The sequence below is a fragment of the Rhopilema esculentum genome, chromosome 1 (assembly GCF_057945365.1).
Source record: "Rhopilema esculentum isolate cy_ngs chromosome 1, ASM5794536v1, whole genome shotgun sequence".
NCBI classification, from domain to species: Eukaryota; Metazoa; Cnidaria; class Scyphozoa; order Rhizostomeae; family Rhizostomatidae; genus Rhopilema; species Rhopilema esculentum.
In genome coordinates, this window is record NC_142815.1 from 1,646,372 (window position 1) to 1,661,959 (window position 15,588).

Here is a 15,588-nt window from a genome sequence, read left to right on the forward strand (position 1 = left end):
GAGATTCCCCACAAACCGAATAAAAAATGGTTTGATTAGTGATTCATTGGTAATTTTTTTCGGATTTTTGGCAAAAAGTGGGGGGGGGGAGGCCAGCCCCCTTCGCCGCGGTGCCTATTTCTAGGGCACTGGTATCCAGGGTTGAAGGTTCGAGTCCTTGACACAACCAAACTCTCACCATTAGATATAAGAAGTCATCGTCTGTTGTCAGTTTTTGTCAAAAGCTCAAAGCTTTTTATTTATTGAAAACTATCAAACTTGATAAGATGACTTGTATAAAAACTATATTATTCTTTCACTCATATAAATGATTAATTGTAGTTCAATCTTAAACGACTTTAAATGCAAAAAAACGTAAATATCTCTACATGCTGCACTCTAAAGACATCAATACTCATAAACAACAACCCACAATAATCCGTAAAGTCCGTTAAATGATTAAGTTTAAATCAACGAGACACTTTTATAGATGAACATATAGATCGCTGAAACAAAGGGGGGCCTTCATCTCGTTAGTTAACCTACTTTGCAGGCTCCTTCTTAAGAATTCTGCTTCAATTTGTCTTTTAAATAATGCTATTGTTATTGTTGCGTTCTTTAATTGATTTGTTTATAATTTATATAACTAACTAGCTTTTTTAGTAATGTAGTAGAATTATAATTAAATAAATAAAATCAAATCAAAATCCCTTAGGAGCGCCTGGCCTAGCAAATACTAAACAATTTCGACAAAGACAACGATTGAAAACACAAAACAATAACTCTGCGACCAGACACAACACTCAACTCTCAAATGAGAGCAAAAACAAAAAGCCGACTCTCCATGCACACAACATAAATTACATTCAAAACCATCTTAGAAATAGGAGGTACCCTCTTGATATAAAAATTCTAACTGGAAACCGTGATTTGTAATAAAATTTCACACCCAAAATATAGCCTAAACAAGAACTAATTGAAATACTACATAGCTAGGTATTTACAAAATAATAGTGATTACAAAAGATACTGCTCCCAAGATTAATTAGATAAACTGAATAAAGATACAAAAATCCCAAATGAAATAATTAATGGATCTAAAGGTGCAATTAGATAACAGAAGGGATTATAAACAATCGAATGTGCAAAAGGTGTTAAATAACAAAGGTTACAAGTTGCAAACCTAACGAAATCCAAACTATGTAGCACCACTATTACAAACTTATAATTTTAGCGAAAATGAACTGGAATCAATTTTTTAAGGAAAAGAAGTACGCTCGACAGTCTCTTTAAGAAATATCACCAAGAGCCGCACCGCAAAGCAGTGCTGAGGTTTTGGCCTGACAGCCTATCTGCTGGCCCTAGGTCGGCTTTAGGTCCTCATTCAGTCTGGCTGTACTGATGAGCCCTGATATGGGGCGAAACCGGTCTACAGCCGACCGTTTGAGGCAGTGGTGGCGCCAGGGGAGGGCTAGGGGGGCTACAGCCCCTCCGACGGAAGCATCTAGCCCCCTCATCGGAGGAAATTTTAGGTTATTGTCGGAGCAAATTTGACAAAATAACTACGAAAACTGCTTTTTTTAATCATTTTAGCCCCCCTGTCGGAAGCTCCAGCCCCTCTGTCGGAAGATTTCTGGCGCCACCTCTGGTTTGAGGTGTCAGTGGCTTTCTTTACTTCAAAAATCAACTTTTAGGTGAACTCTAAAAATTAACATGTGACCCTTGAGTTTGCCCCTCCCCCTAGCGTGAATTTTGTACCCTGGAACTGCGAAGGAACACTTATAAGTAGGTAACACTGCAACGGTAATATTGCTGCTGGAAGTGTTTGCGCAATACTTTCATCTGGAATCATTTGATTGTTGCTAATTTTTACAAAGGGCTGAAGAAAATGATAGATGACCCTGCATGTTGCTTGAAATGTGTTTTGAAATATAGATGGCTTCAAAAAACACAGACCTAGGCCAGGAGATGGTTGCACATGCGAGCACGAAGCAAGTAATCGGCCTAAATCGAACTGGCCTAACACCAAAAGAAATCGAGAACCTTCACGAGGGGTTGACAGGAAAGAGAAACATAGTCCATACTATTTGTTCCTTACTCTCTGGAGCTGTTGCTGGTGCTGTAGCAAAGACATCGATTGCACCATTGGACAGAACGAAGATTTCTTTCCAAGGTTTGTGACGCAGTGAACTACAATTATTATTAGTTTGTCTGTATGGTATGGTGCTTGCATAACTGAGGTTTTTATAAAGGCAAAAAACCACAAAATCAAAAGAACGGTAAAACCCTCCTTGAACACCCGATATTTCTGCGAGAATATCCTTGCATTCCATACAGGTATACGCCATCTTGTTTGGCTGTGGCTTTCTTACATAATAACAATGTCGGAAAAACCTGGAATTTAAACAAATCAAAAATGTAGATCGATGGACATGTCATTTTTAAAGCCAAACGCAGGCTCTCGATTTTTGCAAAGGTGAAGTTGTGTTTGCAAAATTTGCTAAATAAATGTTAAAACTTTAAAAGCTCTCTTCAAATTATGCATGACCATAATTTGTCAGTTGATGCCAAGCGCTTAGTAGGGGGCTCGAGGCAATGAAATATTAATCTCTTGAAACTGTTGACAGGCCCGGGAAAGAATATTAATGAAAATAGTTTTTCATTTTACAAAATCAAAATTTATGCAACAACCTGTTAAAAAGCAGTGATATATTCTGAATAGGAAATGCACCAGTTTTCTTAAAGATTCTCAGGTGATAGCATGCATAAGAAAAGCATTGATATTGGTTTTTGTCTTGCAAAAGTGCTGGCAGACAAAAGTTTTGAGGTGTCATGTGCAAATGGGATCCAATGCTTGTGAAATAGGGGGACAAAGAGCTTTTTGAGTAGTTAGGCAAGGATTTTACAACTGCATGGAAACACAGAAACTTAAGTACTGTAAATCCTCGAATTGCCCCCCCCCCCCCTTCGAAAAAGCCCCCCCCCCCCTCAAATAAGCCCCTACCCTAGAATTACAAATTTTCAATAAGCCGCCCCCTTGAATAAGCCCCCACTGCTACTATAAATTCTTGAATTGGACCCCTCAATTTGATGATTTTTGCCATCTGATGTTGCCTATGGCGTTTTATTGAGTTACCAGGACAAATCCATACTTTTGGTAGTAATTAATTAAATACTCATAAAGAAATTCCTACTAAAGTAAACGAGGTCTTTTAATAATTTCTTCTTATTGTCTACAATAATTTTATAAGCCCCCCCCACTCGTATAAGCCCCCCTTGAATAAGCTCCTGTCCAAAAATATCAAAAATAAATAAGCCCCCAGGAGGATAATTTGTGGATTTATGGTATTACACTCAAGTACCTTTTCTCCAACAATCCTCATAGTATATAAACATTGCAAAATGACCAAATGATGTACAGAAATTATTGTCCAGATTTAAAGTATGACAAGAGCTTAGGCCACCACTGTGAATAACATATGGGTGAAACTGAAGAATCTGGTCAGGATAATCACATAAACCTTGTGTCATATGTGCCGAGGAGTATTTTGATGTTATTAACAAATCAAAGGTCGTCTTGGATCGAGGAATGCTTTCCTAAGAATATGACATCCAGCAAAACATGATGCTTTCCCTGATTTTCATGTCCACCAAGATTAGAATAATTAAGACCAACTAAGATATGAAACTTTCTCACAAATCATATAACCAACTTCTGAGGACCTTGAGCTGCAGAAATCTATAAGAAAGTCATGGAATGCAAAACGTCCCAAATTGTTCACCTTTTTCACAGCCATGGCCAAACTTTGAATGGCAAATAAAAAGAAAGGGGATGTAATAAGGTGATCTCAACATTAGAATTGAATTTTAATTCTCCAACAAAGCAAAACTGGAAAAAGGTTTTCCTTCTCATTCTTCTGTGTTTTATCCGAGAATCACCTTGTCCACTTCCATTAGGCCAAATCAGATGTTGGTCTTTTCATGCACCTAATCTAATAGGTTCCTTTTGCGGAATTTCGACTTGACTAGATACAGACAAATCAATTTTGAGCAACAGGGACAGTAGTACAATGTCTTTGTAGCGATTTCAAGTCTGATATCACACTTCTAATTGCATGATCCCTATCTGCTCAGCTTAAGTTATTTCTGTTTCAAATTTGTGTAGCCTATGGACTCTCTTCAATATCTATTCAGGTGTCAAAGGTTTTTTAATTTTTACTTTCTAAACTCCATACTCATTCCCCTTCTTTATTTGGCCTGTTTCTTGATATGCTATAAGATGTTGACTGCCTATATGTTGATATGGTATTATTTTACACTGCCTTAAATGTTTAAAGGTAATGTGTCCAGCTTAAGCAAGCGACTCTGTGGGGGCTGTTAGAAACATGTGATTTTTCATGTCATCGTCTCAGCCATTTCAGTCGTTCTATTTATCTATCCTGCTGTGAGATAGCTTTTCATGTGAGCAGTTTTGCATCGCAAGAATACTTACCAATGGCAAACTTTTATTTTGATGGGTGGCTTGACAAGTTGGGTATACGCAGTCCTTTTATATGAACACATTACCTTTAACATCTAATAATGAAAATCCAGAGAGAAAGCAATTCTAATTGTTTGTATATTTTAACTTTCAGTTTCTCATCAACCTTTCACAGTAAAGGTAAGAAATCATTTCTGTGTTTCAGTTTTCTTACATTTTTTGTACAACTTTTTGACTTCTTCCTTTTTTCCAATTTTCTCTTAATTTTGTTGCTTATATTATTCAAGATTATTTTTAAAAAAACCTCTTCAAAATTTATTTAACAAGGCCTCTCTGTAAAGATTTTAGAAGGTGTGTGGCTGATCATGTGCCTCAAAGCAAACATTTTCATTGAAACGTTTAATTCATAACTTCCAGTTTAAATTGCACTGAAAAGCAGTAATATCAGTACTATTGATGTTGCAAATACATTTGTCTTTCAAGTTACTTCTATAGACACCCACAAAAGAAACTTCTATTATTTTATCCCCAACATAAATTGGTAACAGTAATAGATTGAGAGCTGTTATCATGCTCCTCAAACTGAGAGGCCTGTTATTGTTTTTATGATGCTACAGAATCCAAACAGGCGCTTCAGTCGTTAAAATGCCAACTGTTTTTCAAATCTGTTTTCTTCAAGGGGGAGAGAAGAGGGAAATTTTGTGGCAAACGAATAGCAATGGAAGTTTCTTATTCTCTTAAAGCAAAAACTACCCTTTTCTCGCCCCTTTTAAAGTCAGGGACGAAATGGGTGTCTTCACGTCTTTCATTACGTTCCAATACTCAATATTCAATATAATATCACAAATTTGTTCAAAATATGTTTGATAGTTATTGATTAATTGTTTTTGGAATGACTTAATAATCTATTTACCTTTATGGATTTTTTATCAGAAAATTTTTCATAGTTTATTTAACTTCATGGTTGATTTATTATTTTTCAAAATTTGCTACAATTTCTTTGATTTTTTATGATTTTTTTCATATCAATGTGTAGTGAACTATGGACAAACAAACACACAAAACAATAGCAGAGAACACGTTTGTTTTCAACCCTTTGCAGTTATTCTTTAGCCCTTTTGTTTTCATATACCTCTTTTCTCTTCCTTTTGTATTAAATTCAATAACTCTCTACTATCAATTTTTGAGTGTAAAAAGCCATTTTTTCAAGTCAGTTGGTTATAAAGTTTCACAGAGACACATGTGGAGAGTTTTTTTCTGGTTTTTTACTTTATTTTAGAGAAACAAATAAGGTTTTAGCTTATTAAGATTCATTTGAATTAGTAAATATAACTAAGCAGCAACATTTACTAAAAATGAATTTATTTTGCTCTAAATTTGTTTCGCTACTGTCACTGGTGCCGGGATAGCTCAGTGGTTAAGGTTGTTGACTACAAACCCAAGGGTCCGTGGTTTGAGTCCCTGGCATGACCAAACTTTCACCCAGGGTGAGCAAAGCCGCCAGCTCTCTGCAATTCCAGGCATAGGAATCACGAGGTGTGGTCACATCAAGAGGAAGGACCAGGACACTGCTCTATAAGCATTAGCTTCTCAGTGTCCTAAAACTACCTTCGAATGCTAGGAAGAAAAGCTTAAGCTTCTCAGTGTCCTGAAAACTACCTTTGGAAGCTAGGTAGCAAGCAATATCTTTTATTACTTTTTAAAAAGTGCTAAAAAATTACTTTTTAAAATCAGCTTCGTATGTTAAACCATTTTTTTAAAATTCTTGTCATCATTTATCTCACTTTGATATTTTCTAGGCTGCAGTTGATTTTTTAAAGAAAAATTATAATCAATATGGCATTAGAAGTTGGTGGCGAGGTAACAGTGCGACAATGGCTCGGATTGTCCCATATGCTGCTTTGCAATTTACAGTACACGAGGAGATGAAGCTTTTATTAAGAACAGTACCACATGAGGAGTAAGTACATAGGTACCTTTTCAAGCACCTAATTCTAAGATATAAACCTAATTCTAAGTTTTTTATAACATATTGGGAATTTTTTATTTAGGCTGGCAGCACTGATTGGACAACTTTACTGGTCTTGTGTTTGCGTTTTTCTGATTGGCGTATTTTGACCCACAACTGGGTATATATTTTTCATCTAGGTTTATATATACCCAACTGGGTATATTTTCATCCGGACCCTTATTCTGACGTTTTATGCTCAGAGGAATGTCAGACGAAAAAGGTTTTAGCCAATATCTTATAACATGTTTGCTTTTTTCAAGGCCATGTTCAAGTTTTTTACCCCCAAGAAACTGTTCATAATTCTAAATAAAAAGTTATACTATTTAAATTTATCATTCATGGCCGGCTAAAATACAAGGACATCTGAAGAGTCCCCAAATGAAAAGTAAAGACAGAGGTGCCTTTACTCAGCCATAAGATGTGACATCCAAAATGATTGATGTCGAAAGGAAAAGTTCCTTCTTTGTTATGTCTTTGTTATGACCCTAAAAGAAAATTTTTTATATTGGCTAAAATCTTGTTCTTCTCATCTTTCAATGTCAAAAACTCATTTAAATTTTAACATGTCAAAAATTTTCAAAGTTGATTTAAGATATCAGCCTCTTGGAAAAGCTAGTCAATTTGTCTATTCTTGAGAAATTCATGGCATGAGATTCTATCCAGACATGAGAATATATATTTCATTGTCCAAATAAGGAGGAGAATAACAAGTTTGTTGACAGTAACTTAGATGGAAGAAGGTTTGATGTGGACGTAAATTTGATGTGGACCTTATTCAGGAGAAGAGGCAAAAAAACATGATGTTTTCAATCATTGTTTTTATGTTTTCAATCACACACAAGATAAATTTTTAGACAGAAATACCTTGTTTGTGCTACAAAAAGATGAGTAAAAGCTCTTATTTTAAGGAAATGGTTTTTAGAAGGTGTTTTAGGTAGTTGTCAAAGGTTTCTGGGTGTTGTCAGAAGGTGTTGCTGGAAACTGTTGCATGAAGGTTTTGTAGAAAGTTGTCAGGGCAAGGTATTGTCGGAAGGTGTTGCTGGAAACTGTTGCATGAAGGTGTTGTAGAAAGTTGTCAGGGCAAGGTATTGTCAGAAGGTGTTGCTGGAAACTGTTGTATGAAGGTGTTGTAGAAAGTTGTCAGGGCAAGGTATTGTCAGAAGGTGTTGCTGGAAACTGTTGCAGGAAGGTTTTGTAGGTAGTTGTCAAAGGTTGCTGGGTGTTGTCGGAAGGTGTTGCTGGAAACAGTTGCAGGGAGGTGTTGTAGGTAGTTGTCAAAGGTTGCTGGGTGTTGTCGGAAGGTGTTGCTGAAAACAGTTGCAGAAAAGTGTTGTAGAAAGTTGTCAGGGCAAGGTATTGTCAGAAGGTGTTGCTAGAAACAGTTGCAGGGGGGTTTTGTAGAAAGTTGTCAGGACAAGGTATGTTATGACCAGGCAGATACGAACAACAGAAACAGGCGTGTCACTGAGCAATCACTCTTTTCCAATTTATTGGTAAACATGACATGTTCATAACATGAAGATTGCAAGAAATACGTCATTAATTAGCATAACCTAATGACACAATTAGAAAACACATGATTCTACAGTTGTGCCTTCGAACATGACACCAAATGCGTACTGTCAGTTCCCTAAATCCCTACGTTACAGGTTTTTTCGGAAGCTGTTGCTTAAAGGCATTGAGTCATGGTAAATAGGCTTTCTCTATAGGGGGTCATTTGGTTTCGGCGTGATCGCTGCTGTTTCATGTGACATTTGCATCTGTTGTTGATAACGTGCTATTGGTGGAAACTGTTTTGTTAATCAGTACGAGGTGAGTTCATATGACCAGTTCAAGGTCAACCAATAGCATCGCAGTTATGAAAATCATGACTCAGCGGATTTTGGCACTTAGGGTATACCCAGTCTATTTATCATGACTCAATGCCTTTAAAGGTTGCTGTTCTAAGCTTCGGAATTATCAATAAAAAGGGCAGGAATGTTGCAGCTTTCCCGTGCTAGAACCGCAGATATCTCGCGCTTATCTAACCAATTATATTAGGACTTTCCCTGCCTTCAATATAAGCAATGTGTCTTTTGGTGCATAAGTTGATTTCGATTTTTTCCAGGGTGCTCCCCCCAGCTCGAAGATTTCTTGCCGGCTCAGCGGCAGGTGTCACTGCAGTGGCTATAACATACCCCCTGGATATGGTTAGGGCGAGACTAGCCGTTTCCAGGAAAGAAAAGTGAGTTTGTTATTTGCTAAACCTTTTTCATACATTTCCTTTGTTAATTTTATTTGCACATTTGGATGGTGTTTTGATGACCGAGGTGAAGAGGTAGCAAATTCTTGGCGCAAATTTGAATCCTCGCTGGTAAATATAGATTTGAGAAATTTATTGCGCAGGTGAAGTGGAATTTCGTACGGACTATTTTTCCTTGCTTTTTGATCGTTTTTAAGCTAACAATGGTTGTACTTTTTTGTATCTGGTCGAGGGTCCTATAAGTGTTTATATATTCGATTATCCGTACATTTGACCTTGTGTGTAAAAGGAACAAGCAGTACAAGAGTCTCAAGTGTAAACTTAAAAGTGGTCTTTCTTCGTTGAGGAAACTTAAAAACATACTCCCACAGTCGAAATTGGACCAGGTTTACAGGGCACTTTTCGAGAGCCATCTAAGATACGGTGATGAATTATGGGGAAGTCTGTCCGCTACAAAACTTGCACATCTTCAGCGTCTTCAAGACAGGGCTCAAACATTAATTGAAAGTGCTAAATTTGAGGACGGGTGGATCTGTAAATGGCTTTCAGTTTCGAACCTAATTAAATATGACAGGGCCATAATGACGTACCAAATGATGAATGGTCTTTGCCTGACAGCCTTAAAGGTAAATTTATTACTAGATCAGAGATATCGAGGAATTCGACAAGGAATCAGCTTGATATTGACATCCCAAGGGAGAATTTGGAATTCTCAAAGGGAAGTTTCTTTCATTCTGGGGCTAAAACATGGAATGAGATTCCAAGAAACATCGGAATGAGCCCCACAATTTCCATGTTTGGAAGAAACTTGAAAGGATTCCTGCAAAGTTAATAAATTCCCAAAACAAAACACGATCCCTAGGTAGAACAGCAACATCTTTATTTTATATATATTAAAGAAGTAATTGTAATAGAAGTAGTTTATTTTATTTGTATTATAGCTGATAGGGAATTCGTGTGTAAAGATTTTTGAATAAAGGGCGAAAGTTTCCGTGCGGGCGCGCGTTTACAATTATGTTAAAGTGAAGAGCCAGCCGTCCATGCCAAAATTGTTGGCTTATCTACGCAAAATCTTCTTATTTTTTCCCCCACCCACTTAAATGTTGCTTAAAGGTAATGTGTCCATATAAAATGGCTGCTGATGCCCAACTTGTCAAAACATCCATCAAAATAACGGCTTGCGATTGGTCAGTATTTTTGCGATGCAAAACATGAAAAGCTAGCCTCGCACTGTAGATTGTACTAGGAGCCTCGTGTTAATTTTCAAAGTGTATTTATCAAAGTATTTAAAATCTCACGTTTCTGAAAACCCCCGCAGAGTTGCTTGTCGTAGCTGGACACGTGACCTTTAAAGGCAATCGACAGATACAAGAATGGCTCACGCAATCTGTCAATCAACATTGGCCAATCAGTGAGCTTGATACCAGCCAGACGTTTTTTGATTGGCTTATATTGATTGGCAGATGGCCCAAGCCATTTTAGTATTTGTTGATTGCCTTTAATATCAATTTTGCATAATTCTCGCTGACAATCTAAATCTATATTTGACGAATAAACACAAAGCATGTAGAGGAAAGTTTTATGGAAAGGAGAACTTTAGCGACAGCGTTAATAATTTTGAGAGTTCGTTAATCCTGAGGGTTCAACTTCTGAATTAAAATAAAGTCGTGTTCCAATTATTTTGGCAAGGAAAGTATTTCCAAATACAATTAAAAAGTGTTTACTGTGCATATGGTTTTTGTAATTTTTTTGTGTCCTTCTTTCTAGATACTCAAATTTACGGAACGCGTTCATTCGGATCTACCATGATGAGGGATTTCGCACATTCTATCGGGGAATCACCCCAACCATTCTTGGAATTATGCCGTACGCTGGTATCTCCTTTTTTACGTACGAGACATTGAAATCTTCTTACCATTTATATACTGACGTCAAAGATATTCATCCCGCACAAAGACTCGCGTTTGGTGCTTGTGCGGGTATCTTAGGACAGACTTCAAGCTACCCCCTGGACATTGTGCGGCGGCGAATGCAGACTGATGGTCTCGACGGGGGTGGATATAAATATCATAGAATTATTCAGACTTTGAAGGAGGTTCTTGCGAGAGAAGGTTTTGCTGGTGGCCTATACAAAGGGATGAGCCTAAACTGGGTGAAAGGACCTGTCGCAGTTGGAATCAGCTTCACAACTTTTGACTTATTCCAAATTTTGCTGAAAGTGTTAATCCCCGATAGCTATTTATCGTAGTGTGATAGAGTTGCCAATGTTTACACGCGAAAATATGTCGCAAAAATTTGGCGCAACGCCGAAACTGTTACGGTGTAACAATAACGTTGTCGTAACGTCGCAGCGATGCCTTGTCGTAACGGCAGTTTCAATCAAAACGCTGTTTAGGCTATGTTGTTCTGCTGTCTAAGCGATATTTTGTCGTAAATGTCGATATTGTAATCGAATTTGCACATTTTTAAGAGTGAAAAAATTAAATTTGATTTGATTAACATTGTGGTAGAATATTTTTCTTGTCAGCTCCTTTTCATCCGAAATTTCGAACCACTAGGAAGTTCTTTTTCCTATAAATTAGTTTTCTGAAAATTTTTAACAACCAACTCTAAAATTCTCCTTTCTGCTTTAGTGAAATGAAAGGCTTTTTATGCTCATACAAATTTACAAAACACTACTGCAAATATAGTACTTTAACGATACCACAGGGGGCATGAAACTTCATAACAAGCCTGTGGCTATTCAGAATTATTTCAAAGTCTATTCCAAAAATGATGCATGGCGAAACACCCAAGGTCCCTCCCTCTCACGTAAAACACCCAAGGGACCCTCCCTATCACGTTAAACACCCAGGGTCCCTCCCTCTCACGTGAAACAGCCAGGGTCCCTCCCTATCACGTTAAACACCCAAGAGACCCTCCCTCTCACGTAAAACACCCAAGGGACCCTCCCTATCACGTTAAACACCCAGGGTCCCTCCCTATCACGTTAAACACCCAAGGGACCCTCCCTATCACATTAAACACCCAGGGTCCCTCCCTCTCACGTGAAACACCCAGGGTCCCTCCCTCTCACGTGAAACACCCAAGGGTCCCTCCCTATCATGTGAAACACCCAGGGTCCCTCTCTCTCACATGAAACACCCAGGGTCCCTCCCTCTCACGTAAAACACCCAAGGGACCCTCCCTATCACGTTAAACACTCAGGGTCCCTCACGTGAAACAGCCAGGGCCCCTCCCTATCACGTTAAACACCCAAGGGACCCTCCCTTTCACGTAAAACACCCAAGGGACCCTCCCTATCACGTTAAACACCCAGGGTCCCTTCCTATCACGTTAAACACCCAAGGGACCCTCCCTATCACATTAAACACCCAGGGTCCCTCCCTCTCACGTGAAACACCCAGGGTTCCTCCCTCTCACGTGAAACACCCAAGGGTCCCTCCCTATCATGTGAAACACCCAGGGTCCCTCCCTCTCACGTGAAACACCCAGGGTCCCTCCCTCTCATGTGAAACACCCAGGGTCCCTCCTTCTCACGTGAAACACCCAGGGTCCCTCCCTCTCACGTGAAACACCCAGGGTCCCTCCCTCTCACGTGAAACACTCAGGGTCCCTCCCTCTCGCGTGAAACACCCAAGAAACCCACCCTCTCACGTGAAACACCCAAGGGACCCTCCCTCTCACGTGAAACACCCAGGGTCCCTCCCTCTCACGTGAAACACCCAGGGTCCCTCCCTCTCACGTGAAACACCCAAGAAACCCACCCTCTCACGTGAAGCACCCAAGGGACCCTCCTTCTCACGTGAAACACCCAAGGGACCCTCCCTGGCAGGGAGGGTAAAAATATGCCAGGTGAGACACCCAGGAGGGTTTGCATGTTTATAAACACCCAGTTCAATTTTTGAATCAGGCTTTGATTACGGAAGTTAAAAAAAGGAAAAAAGAAACTGTTTACGAGTAGGGAGGGTAGCGGCGATTCACCGAAATCGTTGCGATGCATGAATGTATCTCAGAGTTGCCTTATTTTATTCTTTATTAAAAGCAATTGGCAGAAATTTAACATGGAAAAAATAATTTTCCAACCTAAAATTTAGCCCGTCCCCCCGTCAACAATTGCTGCCACATTTATGGACTATGCAATAGTTAATTGAAGCGGTTCAAACCTTGCAAGACCCCTCATGCATCATTTTATCTGTTTGGTTTCAGCCCATATTTCTTCGAGGAGTTTCATGCAAGATTTCAAAGGTTTCATTGCATAAATTATTTTCACGAACTAGACCCAGTTCTCTGCCTGGACAGGATATTTATCAATATTGCAGTCCATAAATTTGTCAGCATTGTGGTCTGGGCGCAGGCTAGAAACATTACACATAGGTAATACTGATGAAATTTATAAATTTCGGTGGATTTCCAAACTTTTCGCCATATAAAGGATGTCTCACTCATTTTGTTGGCAAACGAGGCCACGACAAGAAATGCCTCAGTTTCATCTAGTTTTCACTTGCCGAAATTACCACGTGTATAACAAGTTTCCCAATCAGATATTTACACTACAAATTTCAAAGAAATTTCCTCTTACGGAAATTTGCACCCTGAATCTCAGTGCAAGTTTATTTGTCGGAAACTTACGCTACGAATTTCTTAGAAATTTCTTTTCACTGAGGTCTACATGCCGGATTTCAGCTAATTTTTTTGGGTAACAATCTCATAAAATTTTAACCTGTTTTTGGACGTTTGCTTGATTTGCCCTTGATTTTGAATTTCAAGGGAAAAATGTCGATTTAGGACTAAAATTAGCGACTCTTTTTGCACTCGGGCTGTTTCCATCAAATAATTTAGAAGTGTTATTGAGAATTTCAGGTATTAAAGCAAGTTGACCCATAAGACTGTTGATTTAGGACTCAGGGCTTAATATTGAATCGTTTTTGTCCTTTCTGTGAGTAACAGGTTTTGCTCGAAATCAATCAAAAAGTCTTTGCGCTGAAGTTTATGCTTCGTTTTACAATCTTTCTGCGGCGTGGTAATTTCCGATAATGAAAATCTTGCATATATTATTCGAGAAATTTTCTGTCGGTTGATGGGATGCTTCAGTAAAATATTAAATTTTTCCTTAGTCTAGACAGTTCTTTATTGGCGCAGCGAATTAAATTATTTACCATAAAATATTGTGAGTGTCAACTTAATGCGCTCTTAATTCGCTGACCAAATCCGAGAGCGAAGCAAATAATTGAATCCGCTCATAATGCGCTCACTTGGGCGCATTATCAGCGCCTTATGAATCAAAATATGCATCAATTCAATTCGCTTCGCTGTCTAAAAGCAAACAATAAATTGGAGCGCTCTACGGGCGCATTTTGAGCGCATCTAATCGAATTTAATTCGCTGCGCCCATAACGCGCTGTCTAATCTACGCCTTAGGCCTGGTTCAAATGTCGCACTTCTTATGTGCCGAACCCAACTCTGTTTGGAGCGGCACTTGAGCATGTTTAGCGCGACTCCCGTTTCAAACGTCGAACTGAATATGTCGCGCCAAGTGGGTTTAAGGATTGTTACATGAAGTATCTTGGTTGAGGCGCACAATCTCAAATATTTGTTTGAAACGCATGCGCCCTCCAAGAAAGAAATGAATTCTGCGTAGGAAAATAAATTAAATATAATTATGCATTGAGTTCGGTACATGACAAGTTCGACGCTTGAAACCGTGCCGTGCTGGAGTCGTGCAGCTCGGCAAGCTCTGCCGATCGAAACTAGTCTGCCGCTCCTAACTCAATCTGCCGTACCAGATTGATTCAAACGTCGCGCCCCTCATGTACTTAATTCTCGAGTTAGGTTCGGCACATGAGAAGCGCGACGTTTGAGCCAGGCCTTAGTTCTGTGACAATGGTAGGCCGCGAGCATGGTGTAGCCCGCATCACAGACCAAATCGATCCAAATCGAGTATATAACTCCCCGCCTCGTTTGGCGGGCACCTGATTGATTATAGGTCTGCAGTTATCAAAATCTTTTATGTAATTCTTTTCATAGTTCTGGCTCACAACCCCTGCATGAAAGTACGTTAAAGCAAGCAGATTTCAGCGGAAAATAGATAGAAAGAGGTTAAGTTTTCTTAAGTTCCTCAAATGACGATTATATTCTGTTTTAAAAGTTAGAGCACGCTAAAGTTAGCTCTTGTTTAAGTATTGTATGTAAAGGCTAGGTCTTGTATGTACATTTATGAATGTACAAATGAAGGGTCAGTAGAAAATCATTTCACACTGGAAACTATATCCAAGTTAGCTACTGCGTAAACTCCAATTTACAGCTGATTTTATAATAACACTGTAAACACTGTACAGACTAGCAAAATCCAATTCTCTGGGAAACTCTATGTCCATATTCTCAATGTCCTTAGCAAAAGCTGGTTACAAGAGGCATTGCCTGTTGCTAACAAGGGGCATAAAAAAGTCTACAGAAACTGACCTAAGCTCAAGCATCATCAAAAAAGTATGGATCTGCTTCAAATATTTTGGTTTGTAAAAGGTAAAATTTCGTGAGAGGCCAGCAAAGAGATTTGAGGCTTCGTGCTTGAATATTTAAACACGCTTGAAACTGTGGGTATGTCGAGTTTTCCAACCTTAAATTTAGAACATAATAATTTCTTTGTGTGATCCTGCTTTTACAAAATACTTTGCAGTAAATAAGAATCTACAATTATAGCATTATAGGGTCAAGAATCTACTTTGTAGAGCTCATTCTGTGGACTGAATTGTATTAAAATCAACTGAGTACAGTTTTATATCCACACTTAACCCCACACCCAGTTTCTACCCACTTAGAAGGTACAAGGTACAAGGCTTCAAAATAATGGAAATTTAACCATTCAAAATACATGAT

At 38.7% G+C, this 15,588-nt stretch overlaps 1 protein-coding gene and 1 long non-coding RNA gene across 2 annotated transcripts; both read left to right on the top strand.

Annotated features, from left to right (window-relative positions):
• The first annotated feature begins 1,749 nt into the window (after positions 1–1,749).
• On the top strand, positions 1,750–11,211 carry LOC135690410 (mitochondrial coenzyme A transporter SLC25A42-like). The gene is made up of 5 exons (XM_065207970.2): positions 1,750–2,152; positions 4,614–4,639; positions 6,259–6,419; positions 8,578–8,694; positions 10,480–11,211. Exons 1-5 carry the CDS (start codon positions 1,915–1,917, stop codon positions 10,958–10,960), a joined length of 1,023 nt encoding a protein of 340 aa, XP_065064042.2. The 5' UTR covers positions 1,750–1,914; the 3' UTR covers positions 10,961–11,211.
• On the top strand, positions 6,426–8,550 carry LOC148960631 (uncharacterized). The gene is made up of 3 exons (XR_016144699.1): positions 6,426–7,737; positions 7,807–7,823; positions 7,889–8,550. It is a non-coding gene; the product is annotated as an uncharacterized LOC148960631 (long non-coding RNA).
• Positions 11,212–15,588: the final 4,377 nt, after the last annotated feature.

Excerpts from the sequence above, each read along its gene's own strand:
- LOC135690410 (XM_065207970.2), top strand. The coding sequence starts at position 1,915 with ATGGCTTCAAAAAACACAGACCTAGGCCAGGAGATGGTTGCACATGCG. Across the intron at positions 4,640-6,258 it reads ATCAACCTTTCACAGTAAAG|GCTGCAGTTGATTTTTTAAA; the intron begins GTAAGAAATCAT and ends GATATTTTCTAG. Across the intron at positions 6,420-8,577 it reads AGAACAGTACCACATGAGGA|GGTGCTCCCCCCAGCTCGAA; the intron begins GTAAGTACATAG and ends GATTTTTTCCAG.